Below are 13,148 nucleotides of genomic sequence, written 5' to 3'. Positions count from 1 at the left end.
GCAGACCTCACTCATATTTAAAACTGTTTCTGAAAGAGCATGTGTCCTTTTCCACAGACTATTCTAAACAAACTTCAGTGAAAATTTTTAAACAGAAGAGATTTAAAATGGATTCAGGGAGCTAACTTAAGTACCTACTTTTGCCCCTTACCCCACTCCACTCATTTCCGTTGCTTGCAGTTGTTGAACTTTCCTGGTTCAGGTAATAAGAGCCCATGTAGGACTTTTAACCACTACAAAGCTCTGTCTAGAGTTGAGGATGGGGGTGTCAGTTTGAAGGATGAAGCCAGTCATTTTGGCTGCTTTCAGTGTATCAATCTGAATGCTGTGGCCTTGTGTCATCCTGGTCTGGTCCTTAGCCCATGTGCTTCTGCCAGTGTTCTTTTTTGTATTTTTTTCAGGTGGAGTTGGCATGAACTTAACAGCAGCAGATACTGTTATTTTTTTTGACAGTGATTTCAATCCTCAGAATGACTTACAAGCAGCTGCCCGGGCTCACCGAATTGGCCAGAACAAGTGAGAGATTTAAGCATAGCTCTGGTTCCACTTCCTTGGCTCTTCAGTAGTTCTGAGTTCGGGCGGAAGGTGAAGAATGTGGCCTGGTAACAGTTCTAGACTGGGCGGTGAGAGACCAGTAGGTTTTAGCCCATCTCTGTTGCTGACTCCAGAGTAGTACTGGACTGGGGCTTGCTTTGGTAAAAAGAGCAAAGTCAAATTGTGAAAGGACTAGGAGGAACTTTGAGAAATTATTTAACATCCTTCCTGAGTTACAGTGTGATTCAGTTTAAAAATGAAGTTATGGGTTTATGGACCTAAGATAAAAAGATAAGTCTTACTCTCTGACCTGGTGATGATTTAGATCTAACAGAGGTTTTCCTCTACCACAGATAAGGAACCCCAATCATGACCACCTCGTCATCCCTCCCTTGACTCTTTTGGAAAGATTCAGTGAGAATTAGAGGCCAGATTCTCTCTAACAAATAACTCAGGTTCATGTACAACAATCCCCCATTAGTTGTACCCTGAACCTGGCATTTTAGGTTTGTTTCCTTTTTTGTGTCTTGACCTGGCATGCTTGTGTACTTTTTTGCAGACCCTTCTATTTTAGCATATTAGTTTTCTGTGATTTCTCTACAGGTCTGTTAAAGTTATTCGGCTGATTGGCCGAGACACTGTGGAAGAGATTGTCTATAGAAAAGCGGCCTCCAAGCTGCAGCTCACCAACATGATCATAGAAGGGGGCCATTTCACTCTGGGAGCCCAGAAAACTGCTGCGGATGCTGACCTCCAGGTAAGACAAACTGTTCTTCACTTTGGTTTTGGTTTTTTTTTTTTTTTTTTAACTTATTTATTTATTCGGCCTTGCTGGGTCTTGTTTGCAGCATGTGGAATTTTTAATTGCAGCGTGTGGGACCTGGTTCCCTGACCAGGGATCAAACCTGGGGCCCCTGCATTGGAAACATGGAGTCTTAGCCCCTGGACCACCAGGGAAGTCCCTGTTCTTCACATTAGAAGATGTCATGGTTTTAGTCAGTGCTTCCATGAACAAGAAAGTGGATAAATTAACCACCCACTCTCTCCTGCTACACATTTGTTCCCTAGCCAGATTCCTTCCTGCCATAGGAAGATCCCCTGGAGGAGGAAATGACAACCCTCTCCGGCTTTCTTGCTTGGGAAATCCCATGGGCAGAGGAGCCTGGCGAGCTGTGGTCGATGGGGTCACAGAGTCAGACACAGCTGGGCGTGCATGCACATAATACTTGTACTACATGCAGGCTGCTGTGGGGGTGAAGATGAGCATGGTGAATACAAGCAGCAGAACACAGAATAAGGATGGGCTTTGGATCCCTTTTACTTGGATTCAGATCCAAGCCTTGTCTCTTACTGGCTGTGTTGCTTTGAGCAGATAGCTTACCCTTTGCTTTCTGAAAATGAGAATACCACAGGTTCCATCAGGGGGCCCTAGGAGAATTAGGTAAAATAAACAACTCAGCATAATAAATAATGATTTACCTTGTACCTCCATCTTAACCCCAGACCCTTTGATCAGTGCTTTGCATCACCTTCTTCACACTCAGGAGGGTAGACAAGATCAGGGATTCAGAATTATGCTGTAGGAAAAACAGATGAAAGAACTAGAGTTAATTGCTTAAAGGAGGAGACACCAGCTAGGAAGCAGATGCAGGCTTGGAAGATGTTAGAGAAAACTCTTCTGGGAGAGGACTTGGAGATATTCTGTAGCAGCTCTTGGGTTTAAATTAGAACCCATATTATGATATAGCCCAGGTCCTCCCATTTTGACCCAGAGATGAGGGGCTGGAAGCAGAGAGACTGACTTCTAGGATACTGGAAAGATCCAGGCATGAAGTGAGTTATAAACCTCTGACATAGGCAGTAGCAATGGGAGTGTCTGTTGTGAGCAATGTTACAGAAGAAATGACAGGAGCTGCTGCTTAGAGGTGGGAAGCTAGGGAGAATGGGAAATTTAAAGATGTCTGTAAGGTCTTCAGCCTGGATAATGAGGAGGATAGAAATTAGGAAGCAAGAAGGTTAGGTAGAGATTTAGGAAGAAGAAGATAATTTAGGCTTTAGAGTTTGCAGTAAAAACGTATTTAAAAAAATACTGTTAGAGGAAAAGCTCAGAGATAAAAATTTCATTTGCAAAAGTTTGTAAAAGAGTAGACTTTAAAGGGACTAGTTTATCAAACAGAAAATACAACAAGTATTTAAAAGGAAAAATTACTATTAAAAGCAGAATTGCCAAGTGTTTGGTTAGTCTGGCTTTTCTCACACGGTTATATCCACAAAGACCAGTGCATATCTTTACACGTCTGCTTTGCAGAAGACAGGGCTCACGTTGGTTTGGTTAGGAAGTCATTAACTTATAGGAAAGGCTCAAGGTTTCATTTATTTTGGAACTTGAACTAGAAAGTAACCCTGGGTTTTGTATGTTTACTTGTTTAGTTCTTGTTTCTCTTAAGGTGCAAAGTGTGGTTTTTTTCCCTTGTGTTTTTTTCTTTGGTTCCCAATTGGTGTGCTCATGCTTGTCCATGCTGGTGGCAAAGCAGATTGTACGTGTGTTCACATTATCCAACAGGCAGTTACAAATGTAAGATGGCAGCTTGAGAGAAAGGTATGGGCAGACTGCAGAGACTCTTACAGTCCAAGCATGAGTTCTCTGTAGAACCTTGTGAATGACAAGTTCAGTATTGGGTCTGGTGAGGGGAATGAATGGCTGAGCCTTGGGGTGCCCACATTCTGGGTGTGGGAGGAGGAGTTGTCAATAAAAAGCTTGAACTCTTTCCCAATTAGGGAAGGGCTCAGGGGATTTGGTGATGGTGTCCCTGTGACGTAGGCTGCTGGGTATGTCCATGTGATTTTGTAAACATGTCCCTGTGCCATGGGCCAGATCCTAATGGGAACATAGACACCCCCCTAGCTGTTTGAGAGGGGCTCTGTCAGAATCTCGCCCAGCTCGTGGTTAGTAGAAAGTTACTTCTGATTTTTCTCTTAACCTACCAAGCCTCTGCAAGTTATCTCTGGTTGCCAGAAGCAAAGATAACACCCCAGTTCCCTTATCTCCAGAGAAAGCAGGGTTTGTATAATAAAAAGAGTCCAATAGTCAAAGATGTGACTGTGGTTCAGTAAATCTAAGAAGTACTGGATCATGAAATCCTCAAAGAAGGAAGCGGATTCGTTATCCTTCAGGAAGAAAATAATAGGAAACAGAGAGAGGCAGAGGCAGATGGAGTGAACATTTATTGAATGCTCACTGTGTGCTAAGTATCATATGAAGTGGTTCTTTCCAATTGTTTCTATGATATGAATAACAGAAGAATGAGGTAGGCACTCTCCTTATTCCCATTTCAAATAATTTGCCCAAGAATGTTAGTTCATTAAGACTCCAATCCAAGGGCTCTCTAACTTCCAAACACATGCCCTTGCCTTTAATTACTGTAATATATTTCTTCTCGTGGGCTTCCCAGGTGGTGCTAGTGGTAAAGAACCCGCCTGCCAATGCAGGAGACATAAGAGATGTGGGTTCAATCCCAGTCGGGAAGATCCCCTAGAGGAGGGCATGGCAACCCACTCCAGTATTCTTGCCTGGAGAATCCCAGAGGAGCCTGGCAGGCTACAGTTCATGGGATGGCAAGAGTTAGATACAACTTAGCGCTATTTTTTCTTTACCAACTGAGCTATGCAGGAAGCCAGTTGCCAAAGTCAGTGGTTTTTTGTATATATCAAGGTTAAAAGTAAGTGTATCTAGGTTTGTTCAATTCTTCCAGTGAGCTATCTAAATTTTTTTCCAGTTGTTACAGAGTATCGTAAGATTTCCAAGTTATTCACAAAATAAACCACGTAGAGATAGCTAACCCAAAAAGGCAAGATGCAAATGAGCCAAAGTGTGAATGCAGCTTGGTTCAGAGCCTCAGTTAGCACTTAGGGAAGTACGCAATTGAAAGGAGGAAACTACAGCTAGGAAAGATGATCTGAACTTTTTTAGGTGGTTCCTACAAGCCTAGGGAGAGGCTGAAGGTTCGTTAGAGAGCAGGTAAGAGAAGCAGGGTAGTACAATGCCAGAGGCATGTCCAGCAAGCAACATTAGAATTGAGAAACGGCTCTCCCATCTAATGGTCAGTTGTCACTGGTCTTCTGTGAAGATGGTTTCCACTGAGCACTGTGGTAGGAACAAAACTGCCAAAGGAAAGTCACTTAAGAAATATGCTGTGTAGCCTTCTCATTCCAAGAAGTTTGGCAGTAGGAGGGGTAGGAGAGTAGCTAACAGGGTCTGTGACGTCTCACGTGACCGCTGGGGATGCCTGTGAAAAACTCTGTGAGAAGTGCTAAGATAATGCTGGAAGTGACTGTTATTCTTCAGAACAAAGATTGGAGGGTCAAATTTTCTTTTTATTGAGAATTGTCAAAGTTAGGCTCTGACTGTCATTTATCACCTCTCTGCTCATCCATCATCCAACTACAGAACAGCCCTGTTGGTGTCATCTGTCACAGGGAGGGGAGAAAGGCTGAGCATCAGGACAGGGATGCTCCTGGTGTCTAAGCCACTTCGCAAATCACTGGTGCCCAATGTTTGTTTTCATGAAGGCCAACTGGACTTTCTTATTTTCTTCATTCAAGTTGAGCGAGATACTCAAATTTGGTTTGGATAAACTGCTGTCCTCGGAGGGGAGCACCATGCATGAACTAGACCTGGAATCTATCCTGGGAGAAACAGAAGATGGCCACTGGGTCTCTGATGCCTTGCCTACAACAGAAGAAGAAAGCAGAGAGCCAGAGGAAGGAAGTAAGTGGGGGGTAAGAACAGAGCTAATGGCATGGCCACCTAAAGCTAGAGCAGCAGATGTCTATATTTCTATTTCTGTAGTATTTGGATTTCTGATTTGAAATGTTTTTTTCCACATGGTAGCTTTGTAAGGATGTTCCTTGATGTCTTAGGGTTATTTTGTAATGAATTTATTTGTCTGTACCAGTGGCAACACAAATTCAGTGTGGAATGGGGTGAGAGGTCTGCTAGTCTTACTGGGCTTCTTGATTCGAGAGTACTTTATTCCATTCATGCAGAGAAGGGCAGTTTCTTTACCCAGTGCTGCTTCCTTATTTTGAGTGAAGAGTAGGCCGGCATGACTTCTCGTTTTGAGTCTTTTTCTTTTCTGTAGGACCCTGAATTTCCATCACCTGCTTCATTCTTTCCCTTTGCCACCAAACTGTCAAGGCACGACCTCCGGAAGCAGTGCCTTCCCAAATTGCTGCCTTCAAGTACTTTCTAGTCTCTCCCTGTCAGTTCCTTAGCCGTTGCTTCTCTGATCTTCCCGGCTGCAGACCTTTCCTCATTATTTTCCCACTTGGAATATGTCCTCCTCATGGGGGACAAATTTGATCTATGTCTGATGTTGTTAGAACCCTGCCGCCTCTTTTCCATGCAGTCTCTGCCTGACTCCACTGTGGGCTTGGGAGCTAATTCAGCTCATTTGGGATGTTCATTTCTCTACCTTCCTGCAAATTGAAATTTGTAGTACTCTCTGACTCCTAGCTTTTTAGAAGGTATGGGTTCAGGGTGGCTTTGTTGTCATTGTTATTCCCTATGGTTTTTATAGGATGTTTGGGAAGATCAGAATGTAGACAGCTGGCATTATTCTCTAAGACACTGCTCTTTAACTTTTCTCATTGTTTAGCTTTTACATTTTTGAATATTAGCATCCTGTTTTTATTCTTCAAGAACCCTTTCTGATTCTCTGCTTGTTTTAATTGTGTCCTGTTCTGTTTGCAGGGATAGAATATCCTCTCTGAGGACTTTTATTATAGCTTTTTAAAAAAGTATTCCTCTACGCCCTGTGTTGTGTATTTGTCTTGTCCTTGTTGGTAGTTTCTATGAAATGTCTGGTGTGCCCTGGCTGTCTGTTCATGTATGCAGGTGAAATGCAGAGCTGATGGGCAGGTCTGGCCTGAGCAGGTATGTGGATTCCTGGGGCTTATTCCAGCATCACTGGTTGGTGAGCTGGCCTTCTCACTGAAGGGGCCCTCCCAGATGTCTGTATTTGGAGCCTTTTCTCTGGGCAACTCCATTTTTCCAAAGACGAATCCTTTACTATCTTTCTGGAAGAGGTGAATAGGGTCTGGAGTTTGCTCAGATTGAGGAGACAACGTGAATGAAGGGGTTCAGGGTGCTCCTGTTACTTCTTTTTTTTTTAAATTGGAGTATACTTGCTTTACAGTGTTGTGCTAGTTTCTGCTGTAGGGTGAAGTGAATCAGCCACATGTATACATATATCCCTTCTTTTATAGATTTCCTTCCCATTTAGGTCACCACAGAGCACTGAGTTCCCTGTGTTATACAGTCAGTTTTCATTAGTTATCTAAATATTTTATATGTAGTGGTGTATATATGTCAATCCCAATCCATCTCACCACCACCTGCTTACCCTTTGGTATCCATATGTTTTTTTCTCTGTCTCTATCTCTGCTTTGCAAATAAAGATTATCTAAGGCTTTTTCTAGATTCCACATACATATGTTGTGTGTGCTCAGTTACAACCCCATGGATTATAGCCCACCAGGCTCCTCTGTCCATGGAATTTTCCAGGCAAGAATACTGGAGTGGATTGCCATTTCCTTCTGCAGGGGATCTTCCCGACCCAGGGATCAAGCCTGCACCTTTTGCGTCTCCTGCTTTGCGAGACAGATTCTCTACCACTGTGCTCCCTAGAAGCATATATGCATTAATAGACGATATATTTTTTTAGCTCCTGTTACTTGGTGTGCAGACTTTCTCTCAGTTACCCCTCCCTGCGATTCCTTGTCCACGGAAGTTCTGAGCTTTTGGAGGATTGAAAGGATCTGTTCTCATAATCATCCCTTGACCAGGCACCTGTGTTTTACTTCCAGTGTTCTTTTAGCTCTGTTATCCCTTGAGCCACTTACAGTTTTCTAAAAAGTTGTTGAACTTTTTGTCCACTGTTGTCTCATATATCTTTTTAAAATCCCTTTACTGCCATGTAGGTTTTAGGTGGGAGGAGAAATAGATGTATGTGGTCCTATTTTTAAGTTGCATTTTTATTACATTAAGTACTGAAGCCTGCAGTCATTTCTGCACTCATTTAGATTGATTTCAGCTTATTTTGCTAATGTTTAGTAGAACAAAGTAAAATTTCACTGTTTTCCAAATTTTATATATTTTTTCAGGCAGTCCAGCTGCCAGGAAAGATTTCCCAGCTGTATTAAAATTTGGAGTTTTGTCTTTGATCAGTGAGTACAGGTCCAGTCTGTGGTAGGTGGTTCCATTGGCAGAATATAGATGAGTGTCCATGCCTGTGGTCTCCAACCTTCTCTTGGCTGCAGAGTGAAGACAGAGCATGGTTAAAAGAATGGAAATGAATATGAAAGACTGATAACTACAGCATCCCCTATGAAAGTTAAAAAGCAGAATGGCTTTTATCTTGAATGCCAGGGTCTTTTTTTAAAGCACGTTTGTAAGTTGAGAATCACATGCAGCTACATATGTGATCATATTTGTCTCTTCTTGGCTCTTTTTTCCTCACTTGTTGATAGAGCACCTCATTGAAAGCCCCCTGCTGATTTAATTAGCAAATGCCAATTAGAATTACAGCTGGTTGGATTTGGGTACAAGTGTGAAGCAGTTGATCTCTTGAGAATGAAAATGTTTTGCTTTTGTACTCTCTAGAGAAAAACATAGTTATATTCATAGCTGATTTTATAATGCTGTGAAAATACATTCTTTGGTAATGTGTACTATTAAATATGCTTCAATTTAGAATCGTTGTCTTACCTCTCTCTAGTTACTAGGCTTGGCTTGTTATGACTTCTATCATGTGAGTCACAGTCTTGGCAAATTACCCAACCTCTTTGAGTCTCTGTGTCCTCATCTGTAAAGTGGTGCTAGTAGTGTATACTTTACCCTTTTACACAGTTGCAAAAATCAGATGTGATTATAAATGTGAAGGTGCTCTGACAGCATAAACTGCTATTCAAGTTCACACTATCACCGTTCATGTTATTACTGTAGTTACTATTTGCTGGCCTGTTATCTTTCCATCCTTCTATAGACACAGTTGTATACTGAAAAGAGCACATTGGCAGCAGACTCAGAAAATCCTGGCTTCTTCACTTATTAGCAATTTGAACTGGGGAGGTGCTTAATAACTCAATTCAGTTCAGTCGCTCAGTCATGTCCGACTCTGCGACCCCATGAATCGCAGCACGCCAGGCCTCCCTGTCCATCAACAACTCCTGGAGTTCACTCAGATTCACATCCGTTGAGTCAGTGATGCCATCCAGCCATCTCATCCTCTGTCGTCCCCTTCTCCTCCTGCCCCCAATCCCTCCCAGCATCAGAGTCTTTTCCAGTGAATCAGCTCTTCACATGAGGTGGCCAAAGTACTGGAGTTTAGCTTTAGCATCATTCCTTCCAAAGAAATCCCAGGATTGATCTTCAGAATGGACTGGTTGGATCTCCTTACAGTCCAAGGGACTCTCAAGAGTCTCCTCCAACACCACAGTTCAAAAGCATCAATTCTTCGGTGCTCAGCCTTCTTCACAGTCCAGCTCTCACATCCATACGTGACCACAGGAAAAACCATAGCCTTGACTAGATGGACCTTTGTTGGCAAAGTAATGTCTCTGTTTTTTAATATGCTATCTAGGTTGGTCATAACTTTTCTTCCAAGGAGTAAGCGTCTTTTAATTTCATGGCTGCAGTCACCATCTGCAGTGATTTTGGAGCCCCCCAAAATAAAGTCTGACACTGTTTCCACTGTTTCCCTATCTATTTCCCATGAAGTGATGGGACCAGATGCCATGATCTTCGTTTTGTGAATGTTGAGGTTTAAGCCAACTTTTTCACTCTCCAGTTTCACTTTCATCAAGAGGCTTTTCAGTTCCTCTTCACTTTCTGCCATAAGGGTGGTGTCATCTGTATATCTGAGGTTATTGATATTTCTCCTGGCAATCTTGATTCCAGCTTGTGTTTCTTCCAGGCCAGCGTTGCTCATGATGTACTCTGCATAGAAGGTAAATAAGCAGGGTGACAATATACAGCCTTGACGTACTCCTTTTCCTATTTGAAACCAGTCTGTTGTTCCATGTCCAGTTCTAACTGTTGCTTCCTGACCTGCATACAGATTTCTCAAGAGGCAGTTCAGGTGGTCTGGTATTCCCATCTCTTGAAGAATTTTCCACAGTTGATTGTGATCCACACAGTCAAAGGCTTTGGCATAGTCAATGAAGCAGAAATAGATGTTTTTCTGGAACTCTCTTGCTTTTTCCATGATCCAGCAGATGTTGGCAATTTGATCTCTGGTTCCTCTGCCTTTTCTAAAACCAGCTTGAACATCAGGAAGTTCATGGTTCATGTATTGCTGAAGTCTGGCTTGGAGAATTTTGAGCATTACTTTACTAGCATTTGAGATGAGTGCAATTGTGCAGTAGTTTGAGCATTCTTTGGCATTGCCTTTCTTTGGGATTGGAATGAAAACTCACCTTTTCCAGTCCTGTGGCCACTGCTGAGTTTTCCCAATGTGCTGGCATATTGAGTGCAGCACTTTCACTGCATCATCTTTCAGGATTTGAAATAGCTCCACTGGAATTCAATCACCTCCACTAGCTTTGTTTGTAGTGATGCTTTCTAAGGCCCACTTGACTTCACATTCCAGGATGTCTGGCTCTAGATGAGTGATCACACCATCGTGATTATCTGGGTCGTGAAGATCTTTTTTGTACAGTTCTTCTGTGTATTCTTGCTACCTCTTCTTAATATCTTCTGCTTCTGTTAGGTCCAGACCATTTCTGTCCTTTATCGAGCCCATCTTTGCATGAAATGTTCCCTTGGTATCTCTAATTTTCTTGAAGAGATCTCTAGTCTTTCCCATTCTGTTCTTTTCCTCTATTTCTTTACACTGATCGCTGAAGAAGGCTTTCTTATCTCTTCTTGCTATTCTTTGGAACTCTACATTCAATGCTTATATGTTTCCTTTTCTCCTTTGTTTTTTGCCTCTCTTCTTTTCACAGCTATTTTTAAGGCCTCCCCAGACAGCCATTTTGCTTTTTCGCATTTCTTTTCCATGGGGATGGTCTTGATCCCTGTCTCCTGTACAGTGTCACAAACCTCATTCCATAGTTCATCAGGCACTCTTACCTATCAGATCTAGTCCCTTAAATCTATTTCTCACTTCCACTGTATAATTATAAGGGATTTGATTTAGGTCATACCTGAATGGTCTAGCAGTTTTCCCTACTTTCTTCAATTTAAGTCTGAAGTTGGTAATAAGGAGTTCATGATCTGAGCCACAGTCAGCTCCTGGTCTTGTTTTTGTTGACTGTATAGAGCTTCTCCATCTTTGGCTGCAAAGAATATAATCAATCTGATTTCAGTGTTGACCGTCTGGTGCTGTCCATGTGTAGAGTCTTCTCTTGTGTTGTTGGAAGAGGGTGTTTGCTATGACCAGTGCATTTTCTTGACAAAACTCTATTAGTCTTTGCCCTGCTTCATTCTGCATTCCAAGGCCAAATTTGCCTGTTACTCCAGGTGTTTCTTGACTTCCTACTTTTGCATTCCAGTCCCCTATAATGAAAAGGACATCTTTTTTGGGTGTTAGTTCTAAAAGGTCTTGTAGGTCTTCATAGAATCGTTCAACTTCAGCTTCTTCAGTGTTACTGGTTGGGGCATAGACTTGGATTACTCTGATATTGAATGATTTGCCTTGGAAACAAACAGAGATCATTCTGTCATTTTTGAGATTGCATCCAAGTACTGCATTTTGGACTCTTTTGTTGACCATGATGGCTGTTGCATTTCTTCTGAGGGATTCCTGCCCGCAGTAGTAGATATAATGGTCATCTGAGTTAAATTCACCCATTCCAGTCCATTTTAGTTCGCTGATTCCTAGAATGTCGACGTTCACTCTTGCCATCTCTTGTTTGACCACTTCCAATTTGCTTTAATTCATGGACCTGACATTCCAGGTTCCTATGCAATATTGCTCTTTACAGCATTGGACCTTGCTTCTATCACCAGCCACATCCACAGCTGGGTATTATTTTTGCTTTGGCTCCATCCCTTCATTCTTTCTGGAGTTATTTCTCCACTGATCTCCAGTAGCTTGTTGGGCACCTACTGACCTGGGGAGTTCCTCTTTCAATATCCTACCATTTTGCCTTTTCATACTGTTCATGAGGTTCTCAAGGCAAGAATACTGAAGTGGTTGCCATTCCCTTCTCCAGTGGACCACATTCTGTCAGACCTCTCCACCATGACCCCCCTGTCTTGGGTTGTCCCATAGGCATGGCTTAGTTTCATTGAGTTAGATAAAGCTGTGGTCCTAATGTGATTAGATTGACTAGTTTTCTGTGAGTATGGTTTCAGTGTGTCTGCCCTCTGATGCCCTCTTGCTTAATAACTCAGGAGTTTTATAATTTTATTTATTTATGGTTGTGCTGGGTCTTCGTTGCTGAACAGGCTTTTCTCCAGTTGTGGCAAGTGAGGGCTACTCTCTAATTCTGCACTAAGGATCAAAGCTGTGTCTCCTGCTTTGGCAGGTTGGATTCTTTACCATCTGGGAGCCCCCTTGGAAGCCCTCAATTTTCTCTTTTTCTTAAGTGGGGTTAATTATACCAAGATTGTGGTGAGGCTCATGAAGATGCTTCAGAGCTCTACGAAGAAAGTTGTAAATCTAAGGGATTATTTTTGTGATTATTTCCTCATAGATTTTCTACCTGATCTTTGTAATATTACAGAAAAGGGGGAAGGGCTGAGTGTTAAAAGTCTTTTTGTAATTTTTAAAAAGTATGCTGTTGGTTACCTTTATTTAGGAGATCTTAATGTCAGTGAGATTTCTGCTGGGGAATAGTGTGGAATGAATTAGTGATGAGTGATCCTGGACTTGGCAGGCATCAAACTGAGACTTACGGACCACCTGAAGATAGACCAAAAGGGCTTTGGCCATGCTCGCTCCTTTAGAAAGTAAATATATGAAATCCCCAGATGGATCCCAAAGCCATCAGCATTAGTGGGATGGGAATTCCAGTACCTTCATCAAAAGCTATTCTTGGCCCATTTAGAATACAGGCCATTCTCTTGTTCACCCTCCTTATTGCTTTGACTAGAATCAATCTAGTTTTCTTTAGTATCTAACATTTCTCTATGTATTTTATGTTTTTAGAAAACCACATGTATTTATTTGAAGGTAAAGATTATTCTAAGGAGCCTAGTAAAGAAGACAGAGAATCATTTGAGCAACTGGTGAATCTTCAGAAAACCCTTTTGGAGAAGACTAGTCAAGAGGGCCGGTTACTCCGACATAAAGGCAGTGTAAGAACTGTTAATTTATGTGAGGATAAATTCTTCCAAAGTTTCAATAACAGTGAACAGAAAGTGATGCTGAGAATGATTTGTTAAGAAATAAGAATGTAACTATTTGTTGGAAAAAAGTATAAGAAGATGGCATAAAAATAATAACGAGGTTATATTTTACCATTTAATGCAAGTGATAGTAAGCCACCCTTGAAGGGATCACTGTCTTACATCAAAACACCATACCCTGCTGCTGACAGTCATGACCTATGTCATTAAGGATGGATGGCAATCATAAACAATGTCTGTAATGTCCGTAGCATTTAGC

General features: G+C 41.9%; 1 protein-coding gene across 4 annotated transcripts in view; it reads left to right on the top strand.

Annotated features, from left to right (window-relative positions):
• The window catches only part of CHD1L (chromodomain helicase DNA binding protein 1 like), a 71,699-nt gene that overhangs the window by 45,553 nt on the left and 12,998 nt on the right, over positions 1-13,148 (top strand). For all 4 annotated transcript variants that reach the window (XM_040230876.1, XM_040230879.1, XM_040230877.1 and 1 more), the window contains 4 exons: positions 402-516; positions 1,138-1,291; positions 5,137-5,302; positions 12,690-12,838. In XM_040230876.1, the coding sequence (XP_040086810.1) occupies positions 402-516; positions 1,138-1,291; positions 5,137-5,302; positions 12,690-12,838 (584 nt within the window). The remainder of the gene's footprint in view (positions 1-401; positions 517-1,137; positions 1,292-5,136; positions 5,303-12,689; positions 12,839-13,148) is intronic.

Source organism: Oryx dammah, unplaced genomic scaffold, assembly GCF_014754425.2.
Source record: "Oryx dammah isolate SB20612 unplaced genomic scaffold, SCBI_Odam_1.1 HiC_scaffold_28, whole genome shotgun sequence".
NCBI lineage: Eukaryota > Metazoa > Chordata > Mammalia > Artiodactyla > Bovidae > Oryx > Oryx dammah.
This window is presented reverse-complemented; position numbering and strand designations above follow the sequence as displayed.